Genomic DNA, 19,413 nt, shown 5'->3' on the forward strand with positions numbered 1-19,413 from the left:
GCATTTCAAGAACGTTAGTGAACAAAATCAAGTAGTATCAAATTTTACAGGGATAGTTACAGAAGTTGTAGAACCTACTTTTTCATGAATGGCATCCATTTTCTCACAACTCGTCTTCACACTTTCCCCAGATAGCAGCTCCGATTTCATGTGAGACAGCTCTAGTTCCAGTGTTTTAATTTTGGACATGAGTAGACTATATTGATCATCATCTCTGACAAAAACAAGGAGTCAGTCATTAGGAAAGAGTAGTTTGAATCATTCCATCCAATTCCAAAGGTGTGAGAATATACTTGTCTAATACAGAGTGCTTTCCTAGTTCAACTGTTCACCACAATACACCCAAAGTGTGTTGTGAACTTGCAGTTCTTTGAAGATTTTATTTAAGGCATACTTAGAATTAATATACTCAAAGCAAAGTATTTTGAAGCCATGGACAAATCCAGCAGTGATAACTTCAGATTATCACCAGGCTGACAAATTAATAACTCAAACATATACAGATTCTGGGGAATTTAAAGACTTCTGGCAAACCAGTCAAACCTTGCTTGAGTTTGCCACTGGTTGGAGTGAATCTCAGGCTATCTCACTCAAACCAGAGTAACTCCAGAGGCAGTGCTGAGTTACAAACAGCAGCTCATATATGACTAGTATAGATCAGTGTCCAATGAATGCTATGGAAAAAGGTATCAGACATCATTCTAAAGCCATTTTATGTTTAATCCTAATTTAAATGGCAATTTGGCAAGTAAGATTCTTTTCGTCTTCTAAATGGGAAAAATACTTAATGAAGAGCTAAAGTTTTAATTCCAGTATTACACAGTACATGAGCAGAAAGTAGTACAGCTGACAAGCCAAAAAACAGAGTCAAAAGTTATCATTGATATAATTCAAGAATTTAAACATAAAGCCCATCAAAAGCAGCTACTGTATATTTCACCAAGAGATCTAAAGGAAAATTCTAATGCATTTATAAGATGGTGAGAAGTCCCTCATTCTCCTCCACTATATGAACAGCTTTCTCCAGTGAAAGTGTAGTTGCAGGGTTGCCCCCACACCAGAGGGGATTCCTGTGCTGATGTTCAGCATCACAGCTGAAATCCAGCACAAGACAGAAGTGCTCTTGCTGATAACACAAACCCCCAGGGTCAGCTAACTGACACAAGAAAAGGATTATTATACTGGAAAGAACAACACACAAATCACTGTCAAGACTGAAAGAGCAAAATATATTTGAAAAGTGCTTATACCTCACTGTTTTTGATTTGGCTATGTCAAACTCCCTCTGGATGTCCTAAAAAACACAAAAGTGAAGTTTTAACATATACACAGAAACACAAGTGACAGAAAGGGGATAAAGAAGGTACTATGAAAATAAATTTTAGCACCGCCTGCACAGGACTGTGCTCACAATAATGTTTGTGCCTCCGTATAATAAGGTTTCATTCCAAATAGAACATGCCTCACTGGTCAAGGGAATAGTTTTTAAACTTTGGAATGAAACCCTCTCCCAGGGGAAGGAGCAAAAACACAAACAAGTTTTGAGACTTAAGGAACTGTAACAGCCAGAGTAAAGGCCAAAACTGGTGTTTGGGATAGAAAATAAAAAAAACTTAGTCTGTTTTATCAACAGGTGACAATTAGAACAAGTCAGCAAAGCTCACTTTCAATACCTTAGATTCAGCAGAGAGTTTTCTAAGAAGGTCTTCCAGCGTCTGGATGCGCAACTCATGTTCTTTATGTAAAGCCAGGAAGTCAGTCTTGAAAAACAGGGAAGAAAAAGGGGGTGTATTTTCTTTTGGAGTACAAATACTATAATTGATATTTTCTGCAAAGCATAATTTTCATTCCATTCTGTGAATGTCTAAGTGGTTTATCCTGCAGGGAGTGTAAGAAATTACAGAATCTGTAACAAATACAGAAGTCTGATGGAGCAATAGTAGGGGCAATACACAGGGAAGTTTACCACAAAATCCCTGCTTTGTCACTAGTCCTTCCTATAGTCTTTATCTGTATGGAAACAGGACAAATCCAGCAGCTTTCCAGCCACCTGTCTAGAATTAATCCTTTGTCAGCAATTACAAAGGATGAACAAATGCCCACAGCTACTCCCTGGCCCTTACTACCTATTAGTTAATTCTAGAGCAGAAGAATAATCCTCCAGTCAAACTGCATTAGTAAAACAGAACACTGTAATCAGTATCAAGAAACATCAATAACTGACTGTCTTACCTTTTCCTCCAATTTCATATCTGTAACATATTGATTCATAACATTTCGTATTAAAGTCAATGTTTCACTTCTGTCACTCATCCTGGCAACCTGATCTTGAAGATTCTGGAGTAGGCTCATCACTTTGTTATATTCTTTGCTACGGTCATGGCATCTGTCAGACATGAAGGCCATTTGCTTTTCCAGCTCACTTATGCGACCAAAGTCAAAGGTATTTATGGCATCCTAAAGTATAAAGACAATAAAATATATATTTATATATTTTTAATATATAAAAATCAAGACACTTATTTACATTACTCTCGTGCAACAAGTAGTTATTGCAAAATATTGAAGACATAAGGAGTTAAGAGGTCTTAAAATATATGCAACTTCTTCCCTAGACTGTTCTCCCTTACCTTTGGAGGCTGCACAGAATGAAAAGAATCATCTTGTTCAGGAACATGAACAGAATAATCTGTTCTCTGTATTCTCTCACTTCTTGTCCAGTTCAATGGAGGTAATAATGAAATGAAGCCATTAAGCCCCCAGAACCACATACCTAGAACAGGAACAAAAATCAGAAAGTGTTCAAGTCTCCTTTCTGATTGCTTCTATCTACAAATGGTCTTTTTATGGACACAAGCCAAATTCAGTTTGCAAGGTAGGTGCCACACAATGCACACTACTCCAGTCTAAACAAGAATCACCACGAGTCAGCTTTAAAATTTTTAAATCAAGCATTGAGGAATATCAGAGAACATCCACCAGTACCATTCACACAGTTGTGAGGCTGGCAACTTGCACTTTATATATATATATATACAAGTTTCAACAAGCTTCATATATATATGTACAAGCTTCATCTCATACTACTGCTTCCCTGGCACCTTGATCACATTTGCTGATTAAGACAGGCCACATTTTCTGAAGGCAGATGTAAATGCTGCTTTTTATCTCCACGGAAAATATGTTGCATTATACACTTACTACATATCACATTGCGTAAGAGCTAATAAAAGTTGAAGGAAACTTAGGATTCCATGGAAATAAAATAGCATTTCACAAGATTACACTTATTTTTGCAATATCTTTTCAGCTTTTTCTACACAGAGTAAATTCTTTTCTTAGTCAACCTTGTACAGAGGACTGCGAATCTCCACCGTAGGTTTCCAAGAAGCTTCGCCTTCTCCACTAAATAACTGCAAGTTTTTAAGACTCACAAAGACATGGAACTGCTTTTCAGAAATTGCCCAGAACTTCTGGTAAATACTTTAAACTTAATTTGTTTTATTTTAAAGTTGACAGCTGGCCTGGAACACTGTCTACTAACCACTTTAACATCAGCAGTATCTTAAGCAACTAAAACATGGTCTAGAGCAAAGGAATGACAGGATGAGTTGGTGAAAGAACTTAACCACATTTTAAGGAGACTAACAAACCAATCAATACACAGCCTACTCTTTCATTGCTACTCCTATGAAGGGAGGTAAAGAAAAAAGGACTTCAGAGCATTTACTTACTCAGCCACTCTTTCTAAAGAGCTCTACGTAAATAAATCAAGGATATTGCTTTCATGACAAGGGGAAAGCTCACTGACTTGTCAGTACCCTAGAAGCTTGAATTACTGCCCTGTTCACAAACAAACTTGCTCTTCTTCACTTCTGCATCTTCTTCATAATCAACTAATAATGCTATTTTGGAACAGCTGTAGTACACACTCTGATTTGTATTATAAATAAACAATTGACATACCTAATAGAAGCAGGAGTGGGATAAGAAACAGTAACGACCTGTAGTTCTTTGGAAGGCATCTAGGGAAAGAGAGGAAAAGTTTACAAGAAACAATACATTCACCACAATTAATTCCTTTATAACTGGGTAAATAACTTGCTCACAAAGCAATTATTTCAAAGGATACACACCTTCTTACAAGAAACACCTTGAGCAAAGACATCAGAGTAACAAGTTGATACCACCCAGTTCTAAGCAACCTGAACATGCCAGAAGCTGCCCTCCCTAGAAGACAAAAGGTGGAAGTGTGAAATGTAATTACTGAAGCACATGTTCAAAGAAACCAAGCAGAGGGACATGCAGCTGTGGCCAACAATGCTTTGCAGAGTGGAGAAATGCATGGATAAGGCAATGCATGCAGCTTATTGACATCTAGATATCAACTATGACAGCATTGTAACATCAGGTACTTAACAGCATCAACAGCCATGCAAGGAGAAGTGCTCATTTGTTATGGCAATGCTACCTCGCTGGAAATTCAGTATTAATGTCTGCACACAAGTTATCACACACTGGAGACCACAGTATGCTCCAGGAAATGCACAGATTAGCAGCATCAGTTTTTGGTAAGAATACCAATATAGGAAGTGACTGCCAAACCAAACACACCCCATTATCCTCGACACCCCATATTCAGTGCTATTCACACACTCATTCCCTCATGAAACAGTCTGGTTAATCTCTTGTTATGCCTGTGAACAGAAACATACCCTCTCATTAAGCATATTTTGGTCAATAAAGTAGCACATGCATTTCAACATACAAAAGCTACAGCATAAGCACAGCTGAATTAGTGTAAGCCCCTGCAGACTCCTAGTTTGTCAAAAGGAACAAGCAATGCACACACACACATGGATTAGAATAGTAACCTGGAGAAAGAATGGCCAGCCAAAGTAGAGACAACACCTTCTGTGACACAAGCCATCCCGTTGCTCCCACTGTTCGCAACACGTGAAGCATAAAGTAACCTGGATTATAACAAATTAACTCCATGTGGTAACAGACACAAAGGAGCTGAAGGTTCTTTTCAGTACATGCAGGAAAACACTCAATCCCTTGCCCATTACACGTTCTGCAGAATTTTAAACTGTACCTTTCAGTAATCAAAATTGGTTCTTCACTACTTTAAAGCAATGCAAGCCACTAATAAATATAATATCAAATAAAACCAAGGCAATTTAGAAACTGAATTCTCATGGACAGAGAAAAACAGAATGAACAGCATCTGTGAAGTTAGAATATCACTTTTCCAAAATCAAAGTTTACATTTTGTAACATGTTTATCTAACATTGCCATGCAAAGTGTAGCAGAGAATAGCAAGAGAGTACTACCATAAAAACAAGCTTTAAGCACATCATTACTTAAAAAGCATCCTACTTGTTCAAAATTATACATCAAATTCATTATCTGGGTTACTTGCAGAAGCGAGAACAATTAAAATTTAAAATGCCAGTGATGTCTAAGAAATATTAATAATAGAAAGTATTCCCTACTAGAAGTTTCAAGCAGTAAATTTTTATTAAGCTGAGTGTTCCCAAGGATGTTCAGTATGCCATTTTGTACCTCCCAAAGAGAACAAGACTACAACCACCAAAACCCCCCACCCAATGCACTGTAATAAAATGCTGTAACTTAAAACCTGCTGAGGCCAACAATTACTATGTCCAAGACTAGGACTAGTCTTTCTACATAATGAACCACACAGTGTATGTTTAGAAAATAATCCTACATTTTAGATTAGCAGATATGTCTGGGTTAATCTAAGGGATTATAAATATACCAACCCAATGTTTTGCAAATCATTTAGGTGACTGAAGTGTCTCAAATAATTTTCCTTTGCTGAATAAAGACCATTCAACAGATCCTTGATGCCTCTGTCATTCAAGCTAGGGAACGCTCATCTCACAAGGTAGGTCCTATCCCTATATTAGATTCCTGTAAGAATTGACTATCACTAGAACAAAAATAAAATGTTAAAACCCCTTTATTCAAATAATCTGTGTACCAGTATCTCATACCTTGCTTTCATTTAAAGTCAGGTTTTCAACCTATCAAGCATACAGATCTCCCCAAAGTGCAATCAGTCACCAATCTGACTTGTTCCTTCTAACATACAAGGTGCACACTACCCTACAGCCTTGTCTTTGCTAACAGGTAAGCAGCCTGCCAAGCTTGTACAAGAGCCAGAATCAGAGCAAGAAGTCAGACAGAAGAGGTGTTAAGGAAGTTAGTTGTCTAGGCACTTTACATTTTTACTCTACTTTGACAGATGAAGGAAGGAAAAAAAAACCCAAACATAAATCATGTTATGATTAACACTGTGAGATTGCAATGCAAAATAAGAGCAAACAAAAATGTCCAAGTCAACCTGCAGAAGAAAAGGTGTGCCAAATGGTCCTTGCTACCCTTTTAGCCCATGAGGATTGCATGTGGTCTGTGGTGTGTATTTCAAGATGTTTCTTCCCCTTACAGTCATCACCTGTTGGTTGGGGTAACAGTTGATTAATGCAATAAAGCCAGGATGGAGTCAAGATTGTTACAAGATAGACTTGTTAAAGTTATCTCACATCATCAGTTATGAACCCAAAAACTTCTACACAAACTTCAGGGGAAGGAAACTTGCTTGGGGAAATACTACAGTGCATAGGGGATCACCATCCCCCCTACATCTAAGTTGCAAACCAAATATTTACTTTGTAGCTTTCACAGTGTCAGGGGCTGTCTGATACTACTACTACAGCAACAACCTGGTGCACAGCCCAAGGCTGAAGCAACATTAATCACTATACTTACATATTGATTCCTCATTCACTCCAAGATGATGATCTTTTCTGTAGAACTCCTTTACATTCATGCTTCCACAGTAGTCTGAGTGAGCTGCAACACATTCAAAAAGCACACACGGAATCTAATTCTCAAGTTCACAGCCTTTCATATACATAGATTTTATCTAGGCTGGCTTGGCCCACTAAAGTCAGGTTACTGACAGGAAACCTGATAAAAGATTGAGGAAGAACCCTACTCTGTCCAATCTTATTCTTTCTTCTTTAAATATCAGGGGGCCTCTTGGCAAAAAAAAAAAAAAATCCTTCTGCTTTTTTTCAGATAGCCAAATTCATTAAAAAAAAAAACCAACCAACCAATACTCATCAAGTAAGTCCCTGTTCACAACATTCCATCAAATGGGTCAACCATTCATTACATATTTGTGTTGATTTTAACAAACTTGTTAAAAGAGGAAGAAAGCATTAGCAATTATAAGGCTCTGAGCAGAGAGAAGGAGGAGAGCAAAGTTCTACTCACATGCAAAAATCAGTTACCTTCTGCCTATGGCAATTTAACTTCACTTGTAGAGCAGGTATTATAGAAGAGAAAGCACCAAAAAAGAAATGAGTGTTTTCAGGGGAAACAAGATGTGCTTTAAAGTATTGCAGAGTGATGAAAGCAGTTTGAGTTTTGCAAGACAGATCTAAATAAGCTTTAAGTGCAGAGCAGGTTTAAGGGTAATAAGAGAGACCTAAAGATATTGGAAAATTAGAAACTGACAGTATCATAGCAGTTTTTAAAAATCAACTTAGGTTTCTCAATTTAAAAATTACTCTCTACCACTTTCTAGTAAAAATCTCATGGATTGTGGATCTCATATAAAGGAATCTTGATACTTTTAAAACAGAAGACAGGCATGAAAAAGTGTAGCACAAATGAGGTAATAATAAAAACTGAGAAAGACAGGAACCAGCCAGAAGACTATAGAAGAAGAAGAAAGAACATCCTAGTGTCAAAGATGAAGTCCATAAGAAAGAAAAACCAATACACACACTCTGTCTTTGTTTGGAGACCAAGGAAGACAACTGAAAAGGTACCTTTATATTCATAACCCAGCTTCAGCAAAACCATTTGAAATAGTTGCACTAATAGTGATGCAAAAGATGCTGCAGTATTTTTGACCAATCGTAGAATCTTACTCATGTAGAAATACGTTCCTCCTATTGAAAAAAACAGTGCGAATACAAATTACTCATCTACAGAAATAGGTACTTCTGTTCTCTGGTCACCATTAGCTTGTGTAAGAGTGAGGACAAAGCACAGAAAGCCTTTAGCCAAGAGTAGGAAAAGTCTGGGTGCATTAGATACTAGATCAAAGCTTTTGTGAGAACTGTACACCTTGGGATAAGGACTTCAAGGCAAAATGTGTAACTTCAGCAAGAACAGCTTTGCTCAGTGAGAATGTAAAACTCTAAATAGCAATAAATTCTTTGCTCAAGGAACTCGGGATTCCTCACTGATGTGTGCTGCTGATCCTGATTTTGGGGATCACAGCTCCAAAGAGACACACTTATTTTTATTTTGGATTTGAAAGAGTGAGCACTGTTCACCACTTCCCTGCTGTTACATCAGAGGAAGTTCCTACAGTGGTCTGCCTGAAGTGCTAGAGACACACCCTTCTCCATAGCCACAGGAACAAAGCCACAATCCACCACTGCCACTGTCCTAGACACAGCCACAGCCCAAAAACCTGCCATGATTGTGTGTGCCTCTCCCCACCCACACACCCCCAAAGTTTAACCCAAACCTCTAGATTAAAGTACAAAGGAATGTACAAAGATCATTAAAACCTCTCTCACGTGAATACAAACTCAGGATCACAGTGTTTTTATGTAGTACCACTTCAAGTAGTTGACTGTGACAAGTCAAAGAATTCCACTCTGTGCTACACACTAACTAAAAAGAAATACTTGACTCAAAGCATGTGAAGTCACATCATATAGCCCAAACTAACTAATTTATTGCTACTAAAAACAACCTTCATTGATGACTAACAAACCTACAGAATTCCAAAATTGGTTCATGTCTAATTCAAGGTTATTAATGAAACAAATCCTTTGTGGTAACTGAGGACTACCAGTAATCAAGAAACTCCAGATGCTGTGCAAGAGGCAGGCAGACACAGGCAAGACAATGAGGAAAACAATCCACTGAGCAGAGATTGTCTCGGAAAGGCAGAATCTTACTTATACAGACTCAATTTTTCAAGCTTTTGGAATGTAGTCACTCTAGTGACTATTTGGACTACTAGTTTAGCTTTTAGAACCACTATAGAAAAGCTGCAAGGTTAAAAGAAGAGAGGAAAAAGATGAAGCAGGAAGTAGAAAGCCATCTCAGAGATTCTCTTGATAGCAGAAGCACCACAAAGTAACAATTCTGCTCAATCGTGAAAATTCAAATCATGTAAGGGATATAAAAGAAAAAGCACATAAAGTTTCTATCTGAAAACCATGACCAAAAGCTTTATAGAGCCACATAGATCCAACATCAGATTAGGAAACTTAAAATCAGTGCTGGCTGGCCAAATAATTCTATAGCTTAAGATACCAGAGCATTTTCATTTTGTAATTAATTCCTACAGCTGCACTGAAAATCGGTAGATAATTATATATCAGAAGCTGACAAGTACATAAAATTTCAACTGATACAGAAAAAGGTATTTCAGACAAGCTGATCTCTAGAATTCACTAATTGGCAAGTTTATCATGGTAGGACAAGTGCTTAAATAACACTACATGGAAATGAACCAACTGAAGTGTATTGCAGATAAAACACAAGAGAAAGTAACTCACTAGCTGCATGTTTCTGGCTCCTGTCCCTAGTGTAGATCCTGGAGGATGGCACGTGGGAAGGCGAGTAGGCAGTGAGGACCTCCTTCCTCTCTGACAGCATGCTGCAGTCACTGCACGTGTAGCCGTTCAGCGTGGGCTGCAGCTCTGCTGCTGCTGCTATGCCCCCATTCCCCTGCAGCAGTGTGGTGTCACTGCCTGCAGACACAGAGCACAACACCCAGCACACCCAGGTCAGTACTGCCAGCACTGTGGCTCTGCCACGGAAAGGATGTGGGAGGAAAAGCAAAGTGTAATTACCTTTGGGGTCGCCTTCTTCATCAAGGCCTGCAAAAGAAAAAGAAATTGGTCCCAAGTATAAGAAAGATGTGTATGAATTACAATATCTGACATAAGCTCTAGATAAAAGTCCCACTAATTTTAAGACTTCACAATGAAGTCACTTTATGGTTAGCATTGAACATATTTTATACTCCATCAGAAAAACATACATTCAGACATTACTGTATTAGGGCAGTAGCTGGAAAAGCGTTCTGCCACAGAAAGAGCAGACAAAATAATATGAATGCCAACTACACCTTGACTTCCCTCCCATGTGACTTTAAAGCAGCTAATTACAAGCTTACAATGTTTCTGCTGCTTGGTAACTACTTTCATAATACTGTATTTAAAATTTTGTTTTAAGAGCCAGGTTATCTAGAATTTAGAATGGGTTCTACCAAGATTGAAACAATTCCTCCCATTAGGACTCTGGGAAGGTCACAAGTATTCTGACTGGAAACAAATAGTCTGAACTGGGAGATATAACAAATTGTTGATCTAGTTCTACACAATAATTAACATAGACAATACTTCATGTAGACAACTCCTGTATTTTCTCTTCATTGAAGAAAGCAAGCTCCAGGAAAGTACACTTGTATATGCTTGCAAAGCCAAACCAGCCACCCACACACAAAAACCCTTTTGGAAAATACTGAAATGCCACTAATTTGAAACGTTCTACATTAAAGCATGTTATGAAGGAACAAACTTCTGCCTATAAACAAAGAAGAAAATGCTTTTCCTTTAGCTTTTCAAAGACAAGTTACATGTTTACCATTCTTTAAATACAGTACTCAATGCACATTTTGAAGAAAGCAATCATAGGAGATAATCATGGCGTTGGCACTGCAAAACTGTTAATGTTTGCCAGTGTGTTAACTTGACTGTGCAACATCTCTTGATGTAACATGTGCCAGTAAATCAAGTTCACACAATGGACCACAGATTTCCAGTGGGCATCTTAGCAAGAAGACCCCAACAGCAGAAGTGCAAGTGCAAACACATGGTTGGGGACAGGATGGGCAACAGATGAGGCAAAGATCATAAATTTATACACACCAAAGCAGTTTGCACAGTTTCATACAAGCAGTAGCAATTATTGCCTACCCCAGAAATGATCAACTTCTGTCTGTTCCCGAATCAGAGACTCATCCAAGATAGTGGATATCATTGATGTATCACTGGCATGGCTATTGAAACTGCTCTGGCTAAAAATAGATGAGCTGGACAGATTTTTCCTTGGCGTATGTCTTACACTGCCAGACTGTTTGCTCATACTTCTGCGTTGCTTTGCCACCCTAAGAAACAAACAAAGGCAAGTAAGATGCAGCACGAAAGACAAAAATTTTTGTTAATCTCTCACTTTATTAATGAATGAATAAGCAGTAATTTCAACACTGATGCGACTAAACAGAGCAAGCAACGTTTAAAAGGAAGTCCTCACCTTCAAGCACCTACAATTTTACAAAGATTTTTTTTAAAAATTGTCATTGCAAACCACGTACTGAAAATAAATTTCAAAGTATGGCAGTAAACACCAAGAACAAAAAATAAGATCTGTAGGCAACCTGTTTGCATTATCGTGTTCAAACAGAAAGATTCAGCATTAACTTGTGATGATTAAAAACGCTTACTTAGACTGATCTCTGAAGGACATGCTTCCAGTGTAAGGGCTATCAAGAAGGGAATCACTCTGTCCATCATCTGATCTACTGTATCCTCCAGTAGCCAACCGTAAACTACGCCGTGACATTCTGGGTGAATCGAACACTGGATCTATTTTGTTTTCAGTCTCAAAATCCAAAGCAGATGAAGAATAACTTGAACTGCAGTAAAGTAAGAACAGCAAAGTTACTAGGGGAATTTTCAACCTGGTAACAAACATGCTCTTCAAGCTAGTCAAAGTTTCCATTAAATGCAGTTTATTCAGGGTTATGGTACAATTCCCACAAGGTACACCAAATAATCCAAATAAACTAGATTCATATAGATATTCAAGGTTCTCCCAAGCAATTCATATTACGAGTTCTACAACAGAAAGCAAATCACAGAAAGAAACAACAACCATGGAAACCACATTTGAAGTTTAGCCAGAGCAAGCACTTGTTCTCCTGGGACCAATTCGAGGGTGGAAGACTTTCACAACACAGTTTCTTCACCATGCCGAGCAGCAAATTAAAAATGACACACTCCAAGTTGCAAGGCAAAGATTAATCTTCAGTCAAAGTTATTTTTGTCTATTTTTTGTTTTCAAGTCCTTGTTCTGAGAATGAAAGATCCACATTACTCTGAATTTCCATCTCTCAACAAGCACGAACTTCCTCCCTTTAAGATACTTAAAGACTTCCCTACTTCAGCTACTTAGTTTAACTACCATTACGTTTTTTTAAAAGTGGTTCAAAAAGATTCCTTATTTAATGCAAACCATTAGAAATATTTAACTCTGAACTAACAAAAAATGTTTAAAGACTTTAATCAGTTTTTCTCTACAGAGGCAAATATACACAAAGATAACCTTCACATTGTTACCCCAGGAACTCCACATTTTGACATGTGATTCTCCCAGAGCCTCCATCAAAACTTACAGTGAAGCCAAAGCAGCAACACAAGGCAAACACAAGCAGATTAAGCTGAGGAGTTGGTAAGAAATACATTTACCAAAGCAGAATTTTAGCCTAAAGCAGAACACTCATACTTACAACCAAAGGAAACATTAAGTTATGTAAGTGAGTCAAGGCTGCTGGCACAGGGCATTGCACAGGTCAGGTTCAAGAACTGCTCAGCCCTGTGACCCACAGCATCCAAATATTAAGTGCTCTAGGACAGCTTTCATAAGGACTGTGTCCCTTCTTGGGCCACAGGGATATACAGAGATGTAACAGCACTTCAGTATTCCTGGGGATTTCATTTGGTTTTTCAAAAGAAGAGATAAGCAAGGAACTGTTTGTAACAGCAGCTCCTTCTCCCCAAACAAAAACACACAAGCAAATTAGATCTGAATGAGTAGATTCTACTGTGCAACCTGTATTTGAAATCGAAGCTTTCCCTTTTAAAAATACATATAAACAGCTACTATAAAATGTATTTATGCAAAAATAATTTAATGGAAATAGTTTTCTTACACAATCATTAAAGATCTCAGAACATTGCAAAGTAATAATATGGTAAGTTTTGTATTACTTTGGCATACAATTAACATCAGAAGTCCTTGAAGCTACACTTACAGTAATGATTGTAATTCTGACAAGGTGGTGCTTTTGAAGTGAGTTTCTTCACTGCTCCACAATGCAAAGTAAAGCATGTAAGATGGGACTGTCAGAGCGTGTCAACTGCATTTCTTTCGGCTAAAAACTAACCCAGACAACGCACTGCAGGAAAACATCCCATGGCTCCAACAGCAGTTGGGCATTCAGCCTGTAAGACCAGAGCTGAGTCTGTACAAAGTAGCTGCTTCCATTGCCCAGAAGAGCACAGATTTGATGGCAGGGCTTTGGCTCTATGTGCTGGATCTCACTGGGCTGCCCTGATAATGCTGGCACGTGCAGTGCAACCCTGTGCAAGGCAGGAGCCTCAGCACAATTTAACAAACCCAGCACACACTACTACATACATTAGGCTTATTAATCCTTGCTTGCATTTGGCTGGAAGAGGGAGAAGAAATAACACATTTTCTCATGTACTTAACCAATTGTAGACTAAAGAATACCATTTTTACCTTTTTCAAAAACACTAAGTATAGATTACTCATATTCTAACAGATGTGAAACGAGAATATGGTTAAATGTGGCTCCTCCTGCTGTTATTCTGAAACGGTCAGAGCCACAACAGTTTTCTGTTAAGTCCCTCCCTAAACAGTTGTTTCAGAACTCAGTTTTGCTATTTACACTTGCCACTATGCATTTGCTTTTCCTCATCTTCACCCCACGTTTCTTACAGATACTCAATTCACAAGAACACAAAGTACACAGAACAAGCTGACAGCTGTGACCAGCCTCAATTTGTTTCTGTTTATGAACACTTGCTGTTACCAAGTATCTCAATGAGCATTTCTATCAATGCGGGTTGAATAAATAGCTTGAAGTTGGGCTCCACTATCTAAAAAGAAAAAAAAAAAAAAACAAAAAACAACCAACAAATCATCATGGAATCTTTTCCTCTTTAACAAAAGGAGCTTGTCTCTCACTTGTGCAGGATAATAATTCTCTTCACATTATCTGTCCTCTGAGAGCAGGACAGTACCTAGAAATCTCCTAACTTGCCATCTCACTTTCCATGCTTTGGAATGCAGGCTTTCTATTTCTACAGAAAAGACTACAGTTAAAAAAAGAAAAAAAAAACAAAAAAAAAAAACCCACACAAAACCAACACTGCCCTTCTTTTTAAGAGCCAGAAATGAACCTGCATTGGTGCTACTCCTATGCAATATGTACAGCTAACCAAGAAACACCTAAAGTGGGATGCAATTAGCCTACACTCCTGGACAACCTATGCAAACAGTGCAGACTCTGAGTCCTTCCCCCAGAAAACAGCTCCCATGGCTGCTGGCAGAGCTGGTGATTGGATCCAGTTTGTATTTCCAGATTCTTGGTATCTCCTTCACATGAACTTCTACAGAGTAAGAATGTCCTAGACTTCAGTGGGTTATTTTTCAAGTTATATATTTATAAGCAGAATGAGAATGAGGTCTGCCATTTTTAGCATGCCTACAGCTTGTCTGAAGGACCTTAAGTGTCATTTATTTATAAATACTCCTTGGAATGAAATGGGCAGTGATATTCAGGATAAAAGACACATGCAATACACCTGTAGAACTACAGCTAAACAGACTTCTCCTAACATGGACACAGACATACAGTCAATACAAAAACATTCATAGACTTTCTAACCAGGAGGGAATTACTTACATTAAGTGACCAAGGACACTACTTTGAGTTGTTTAGTTATTTCTTCAGTCAGTCCCAGAACATACAAAAAAACCTCAAAGGATTTTATCCAATTACTGTGCAGAAAATTACATCCCAACTGAATGCTCTGACACAGAAAATCAAACCAAATTCTTATTGATTTAACCCATATTAGTGAAGAAGTGTTAAAGGCACCCAAACTGACAACTCAACTCAAAAGATGATGGTGACTAAAAGGAAAGATCAGTCATAAGAGCAGGGTGTAAATTATATGTTGACAAGTGGGTGAGATTCACAAGTTTGACTTGCATTTGGAGGAGGATAAAGATTATTTAGGTATATCAGTAAAATGTTTTTCTGATTTGGGCTGGAAGAGTAGAAGCACAAAGTAGAAGCACTTCTGCTATGAGCATACAGTGATCCCAGTGAGTATTAATATAAGTTCTATTAATAAGTCATAGCCAACTCTATTAATAGCTTTGTGGTATCAAACTTCACTGCACTGCTTTCTGCAGGGCTACATCCCAAGCTAATTTCCTTAAAGGAAAGATTCTGTAAAGACTGAATTGTCAAAGGCAGAATAAACCAGATTAGAATATAAGCAGAACAGACACAGGTGAGGGGTAAGAAGGACCAAACTTCAACATGAAAATATTTCTGATTGACAACTCTCCCTTTCCTCAGTCTTCAAATACTGTTTGACCCAGGGTAGGAAGAGCTACAATACATGTCATTCTGCACATATACAGAAAGCAGACACACAGCAGCAGTCTGCACACAAGACTGTGGTTTACTCTCTTGACACCCAGAAAGCAGTGTCAAGCCAGTGTACCAAGCAGTTTTCCCCCATTATTTTAATATTTGGGGCTTCACACAATTTTAAAGAAAGACTAATGTCAATTCTTCTTTTCTACATAAGAAAGAATTACAATGAATTAATTTCGACCTACTTTAACTATACTTGCCTTCACTTATTTAGCTATGAAACTTCCTCTTACCCAGCTCTATCCATTTCTAATAGTTTAACAAAGCAAAGGGGCAAGCTGGAAAGTTTCAGGACATGTAACCCCTTCACAAGTTCTCCATTTAGCAGAAATCTTCATTTATGTAGGAAGACAAACACTCAGCAAACACCCTAAATAATCCCCCCCCCCAAATTCATAATGAACTATCCTCCAGATGTCCAATAAGATTCATCATTCTGCATCTTCCTTTCTACTTGCCCACTATTTCATTGGATAAGAATTTGGACAAGAATATCACAGGAGCAAAGTTTAACCTGTCAGGAGTTACAATATTTCAGCCAATCTCTAAGGTACATTTGCAACACAGAGGTAACGAAAAGAATTCAGTAATACAGTAGTGAAACTGCTGCTGGATACAAGTCACATAAATAAACTTTCATCATCCAGTATGCTTTTCATGAAATTCGAAAACCTACTTGTATTTAATCAACATTTTCCAACGGTTTTTCATAAAATTAGGAGAAATTGCAATTCCATTGATGCAACATAAAGCACATCACATTTTGCAACGCTACTGACATCAGGCAATAGCTAAAAAAAAAAAAAAGCCATGATCCCCAATAGAAAATGGAAACATACAGTTTTGAAACACACAAAAGGAAGACTATTAAGTCAGTAATCTCTTAATGCTACAGTTTTGCCAACTTCTGTTTCATTGGCAAGTAGCCAAGTATTCTCCAATCTCTATACTATATTTTAATACACAATACATAATAATGACATAGAGAGAGAACAGAAAGGCAATCTCATACTGCATCCTAATAAACAAACGTTTTTTTAAAAACTTAAAATTAGCTAAGCAAGTAACTCAGGCTCATACATTTTGAAGCAAGTATGTAGCTCATAACTCCACAGCAGGAAAAAGCTCAATAGGTTAAAACATCAACAACCTGCTATATTAATACCCAAAAAAGGCATCACAACTTGTTCTGTATACATAATACAAAAACTAGCAAACACACTACTTAGTTCTTAGAAAACTGAAGTGATTTAAGGAAAACAATCTAATAATGGTCAGATACAAGGATACAAGAAGAAAAGTTCATCAGAACATACAAGAAAAAGAAGAAAAACCAAGTTCATTAGAACAGAGATTTTACATTCACCCAACAAGCAGCTTTGCTAAAAGAAGTAATCAATATGCTACTTCTAGCCAAGTCCCACACTAGCAGCAATGATTGTGCATCAATCAGCATTTTAAAGTGAAAGTGGTCCCAAGTCACAAAAGAAAGCACACACCAAAGTTACAAGACACAAAACATCGAAGAATTTTGAGGACATATTTATAGAAATCCAACAGCAGTTGTAACTAGGCGGACACCAGTTATTCATAGCAACTAATAAACACTGAGTCATTATCTTAGTCATTGTCCTGTTAGTTCAACATTTTCTTTCCTCCAGTTAGGACACCGCAGTTGTTTTCAAACCACACTAGAAAAAGCCCACTTCTTCAAAGAAGTCAGCTACTTACCATGAAAGCTCAACACTCCACGATAAGCAACATTCAGAGAACAGACAGTTTCTCTACAAGAAGAAAAGGGTTCTCACCTGAGTGCATATGTATAGCCAGTGTTCTCTGGCAGACATTGGGGAGGAGTGTACGTGTGTAGACGTGAAAAGTCCATGGTGACTGTTTCAAATCATACTGTAAAAGGTGAAAATAAAGTAATGCAATGACTTAAAATTATGTAAAGTCAATCTAGGAGCCCTTGCACTGTTCAGCCTGTGTTATTAAGCATTGAAATTAAAGAGCTGTTACCAGAAATATGGAGCTCTCAGTAGTGGAGTAGTATTGCTGCTAGTGCCAGATATCCCTTATCACTACAGGAAGCTCAGGGTATTTCTGACTGTGACTTTCTTTATGATACTCTATTTTTGGCTATTTCCAAGTTCTCTGGAACATGACAGTAATATGAGCCAAACTCTTATCACAACTAAATTACAATACTTCCACAGAAACTAAGTTTTGCTGGTATCCCCAAAAGAAGCTAGGAATCTAAAGAACTACATAGCCATGTTTCAAAGATGTCTTCACAATGAGTTTTGCTTTGAGTGCCCATTGAGCAAAGCACAGGCTGCTCTGTGCACCAACTAAGGATAATGCAGATGAAACTTGAGAAAGTTTTTACATATAGTCAAATCACTTTACTCTAGCACTTTTGAATACTATCCACTAAGCAGCGAGGGAGTATCCTTCATTTCACATAATTTATTCCTGACATTAAAACCACTGAACACACGCCCTAGCAGAAGAGCCAACTGCAAAATGACTCATAGGGTAGAATTAGGCACATTTTCCAGAGTGCCATCCACTTCCAAAGAAAAAAGAAAAAAAAAAAAAAGAGCCAAAACTACAAAATCAAAACCACCCAAGCAACATTTGTAAAACTTTCCATGGGGTCTTTGAAAGGTATTATAGCTTTCAGAAGAAAATAAAAACTGATGCTGTGGCATCAAGAAACTTGCAGAGCTGCATGGGTGACTACTTGCAGCTATGAACAATGTGACTTTCAACTCCAAAGTATTTGCAAAAAACATTCAGCCTTTCTCAATTTTATAAGCAAAAGAAAAATTTTAATTGTGTAGAAAAGATTCTTTGGTGATAGCTTATTTGTGGTTAACAAATAGGGTTTTTACTATCCTGCTGGTGCACAGTTAGCAAAGCAGAACCTTGGCTACTTTCAGATTATCTATGGCTCCTGTTGCAACAGCAGTAAAAGATATTCCACACAACTGTGATGACATACCTAAACCAGGGTAAAAATATCCCCAGCTAATTTTGATAATCAAAACATCAACAAGTATCTCATTTCGGAGATGCACTTTCCTATGCTGAAATAAGACTTTTCATTTGTATAGCTATATAGGCATAAGAAATAGGGACATAAAGCAGGTACAGGCAAAAGCAGCTCAAAAAGAAATCTGTACACGTAACATTAAAATGCTCTTAGTCAGTCTACCTGTAGCCTCCAAATCCTGAGGTCAGTAAGGCAGGAGGATATTTCCATTACTACTGAAGACTTAAAAAATTTAAAACTTCCGGGCCTAAGCTTGTGAGCTTCCTGAATGCAGGCACCTCCCATGCAAAGCAGGGTTAACAAAAAATAAAGTCTCCTGCTATTTACTTTTTTTTGTATTATAGAGAACACACTTCCATTAAGTGTGTTCTCTACACTCACTTCATTTGTCCCAGAGCCATAATGCTTTCACTAACTTGCATATAAATTTTTTGTTTGTTTACAGGAAGCTTAAATCAGTAGTGCGGAAGTATTAGCAAGGCAGTCTCATTCTTTTGCTAGAATGAGCAGCAAATTCTGTTGAAATACGTAACAACTGCTGCCTTACTTTATCAACAAACAGGAGCTCAATTTAGCACATAGGAAATGGGGACCAGACAGCAATGGCTCCCCAGGAATGAAAGTGGAAATATAGTGAGTTTCAAGATGAGGAATGTTGATAACATCAGACAGCACTTGTATCAAAAAATAGCAAAACTGGTTTCTCAGGCATATGCCTACTGAAATTGAAAATTATGATTAAGG

At 37.7% G+C, this 19,413-nt stretch overlaps 1 protein-coding gene across 13 annotated transcripts in view; it reads right to left on the reverse strand.

Annotated features, from left to right (window-relative positions):
- The window catches only part of SUN1 (Sad1 and UNC84 domain containing 1), a 33,897-nt gene that overhangs the window by 5,679 nt on the left and 8,805 nt on the right, over positions 1-19,413 (reverse strand). For 5 of the 13 annotated variants that reach the window (XM_085074610.1, XM_085074607.1, XM_085074609.1 and 2 more), the window contains exons 2-17: positions 17,420-17,516; positions 11,577-11,768; positions 11,050-11,240; positions 9,922-9,948; positions 9,625-9,819; positions 7,870-7,992; positions 6,800-6,883; positions 6,375-6,485; positions 4,875-4,973; positions 4,137-4,230; positions 3,967-4,025; positions 2,631-2,773; positions 2,233-2,457; positions 1,674-1,760; positions 1,251-1,294; positions 75-214 (exon numbers count right to left, since the gene is read on the reverse strand). In XM_085074610.1, coding sequence (XP_084930736.1) covers positions 75-214; positions 1,251-1,294; positions 1,674-1,760; positions 2,233-2,457; positions 2,631-2,773; positions 3,967-4,025; positions 4,137-4,230; positions 4,875-4,973; positions 6,375-6,485; positions 6,800-6,883; positions 7,870-7,992; positions 9,625-9,819; positions 9,922-9,948; positions 11,050-11,240; positions 11,577-11,768; positions 17,420-17,496 — 1,891 coding nt within the window. In that variant the 5' untranslated portion in view covers positions 17,497-17,516. The remainder of the gene's footprint in view (positions 1-74; positions 215-1,250; positions 1,295-1,673; positions 1,761-2,232; positions 2,458-2,630; positions 2,774-3,966; positions 4,026-4,136; positions 4,231-4,874; positions 4,974-6,374; positions 6,486-6,799; positions 6,884-7,869; positions 7,993-9,624; positions 9,820-9,921; positions 9,949-11,049; positions 11,241-11,576; positions 11,769-17,419; positions 17,517-19,413) is intronic. The other 8 variants (XM_085074615.1, XM_085074614.1, XM_085074613.1 and 5 more) reach the window with 8 other exon arrangements.

Source organism: Lichenostomus cassidix, chromosome 14 (genome assembly GCF_008360975.1).
Source record: "Lichenostomus cassidix isolate B80296 chromosome 14, HeHo_3.0, whole genome shotgun sequence".
NCBI classification, from domain to species: Eukaryota; Metazoa; Chordata; class Aves; order Passeriformes; family Meliphagidae; genus Lichenostomus; species Lichenostomus cassidix.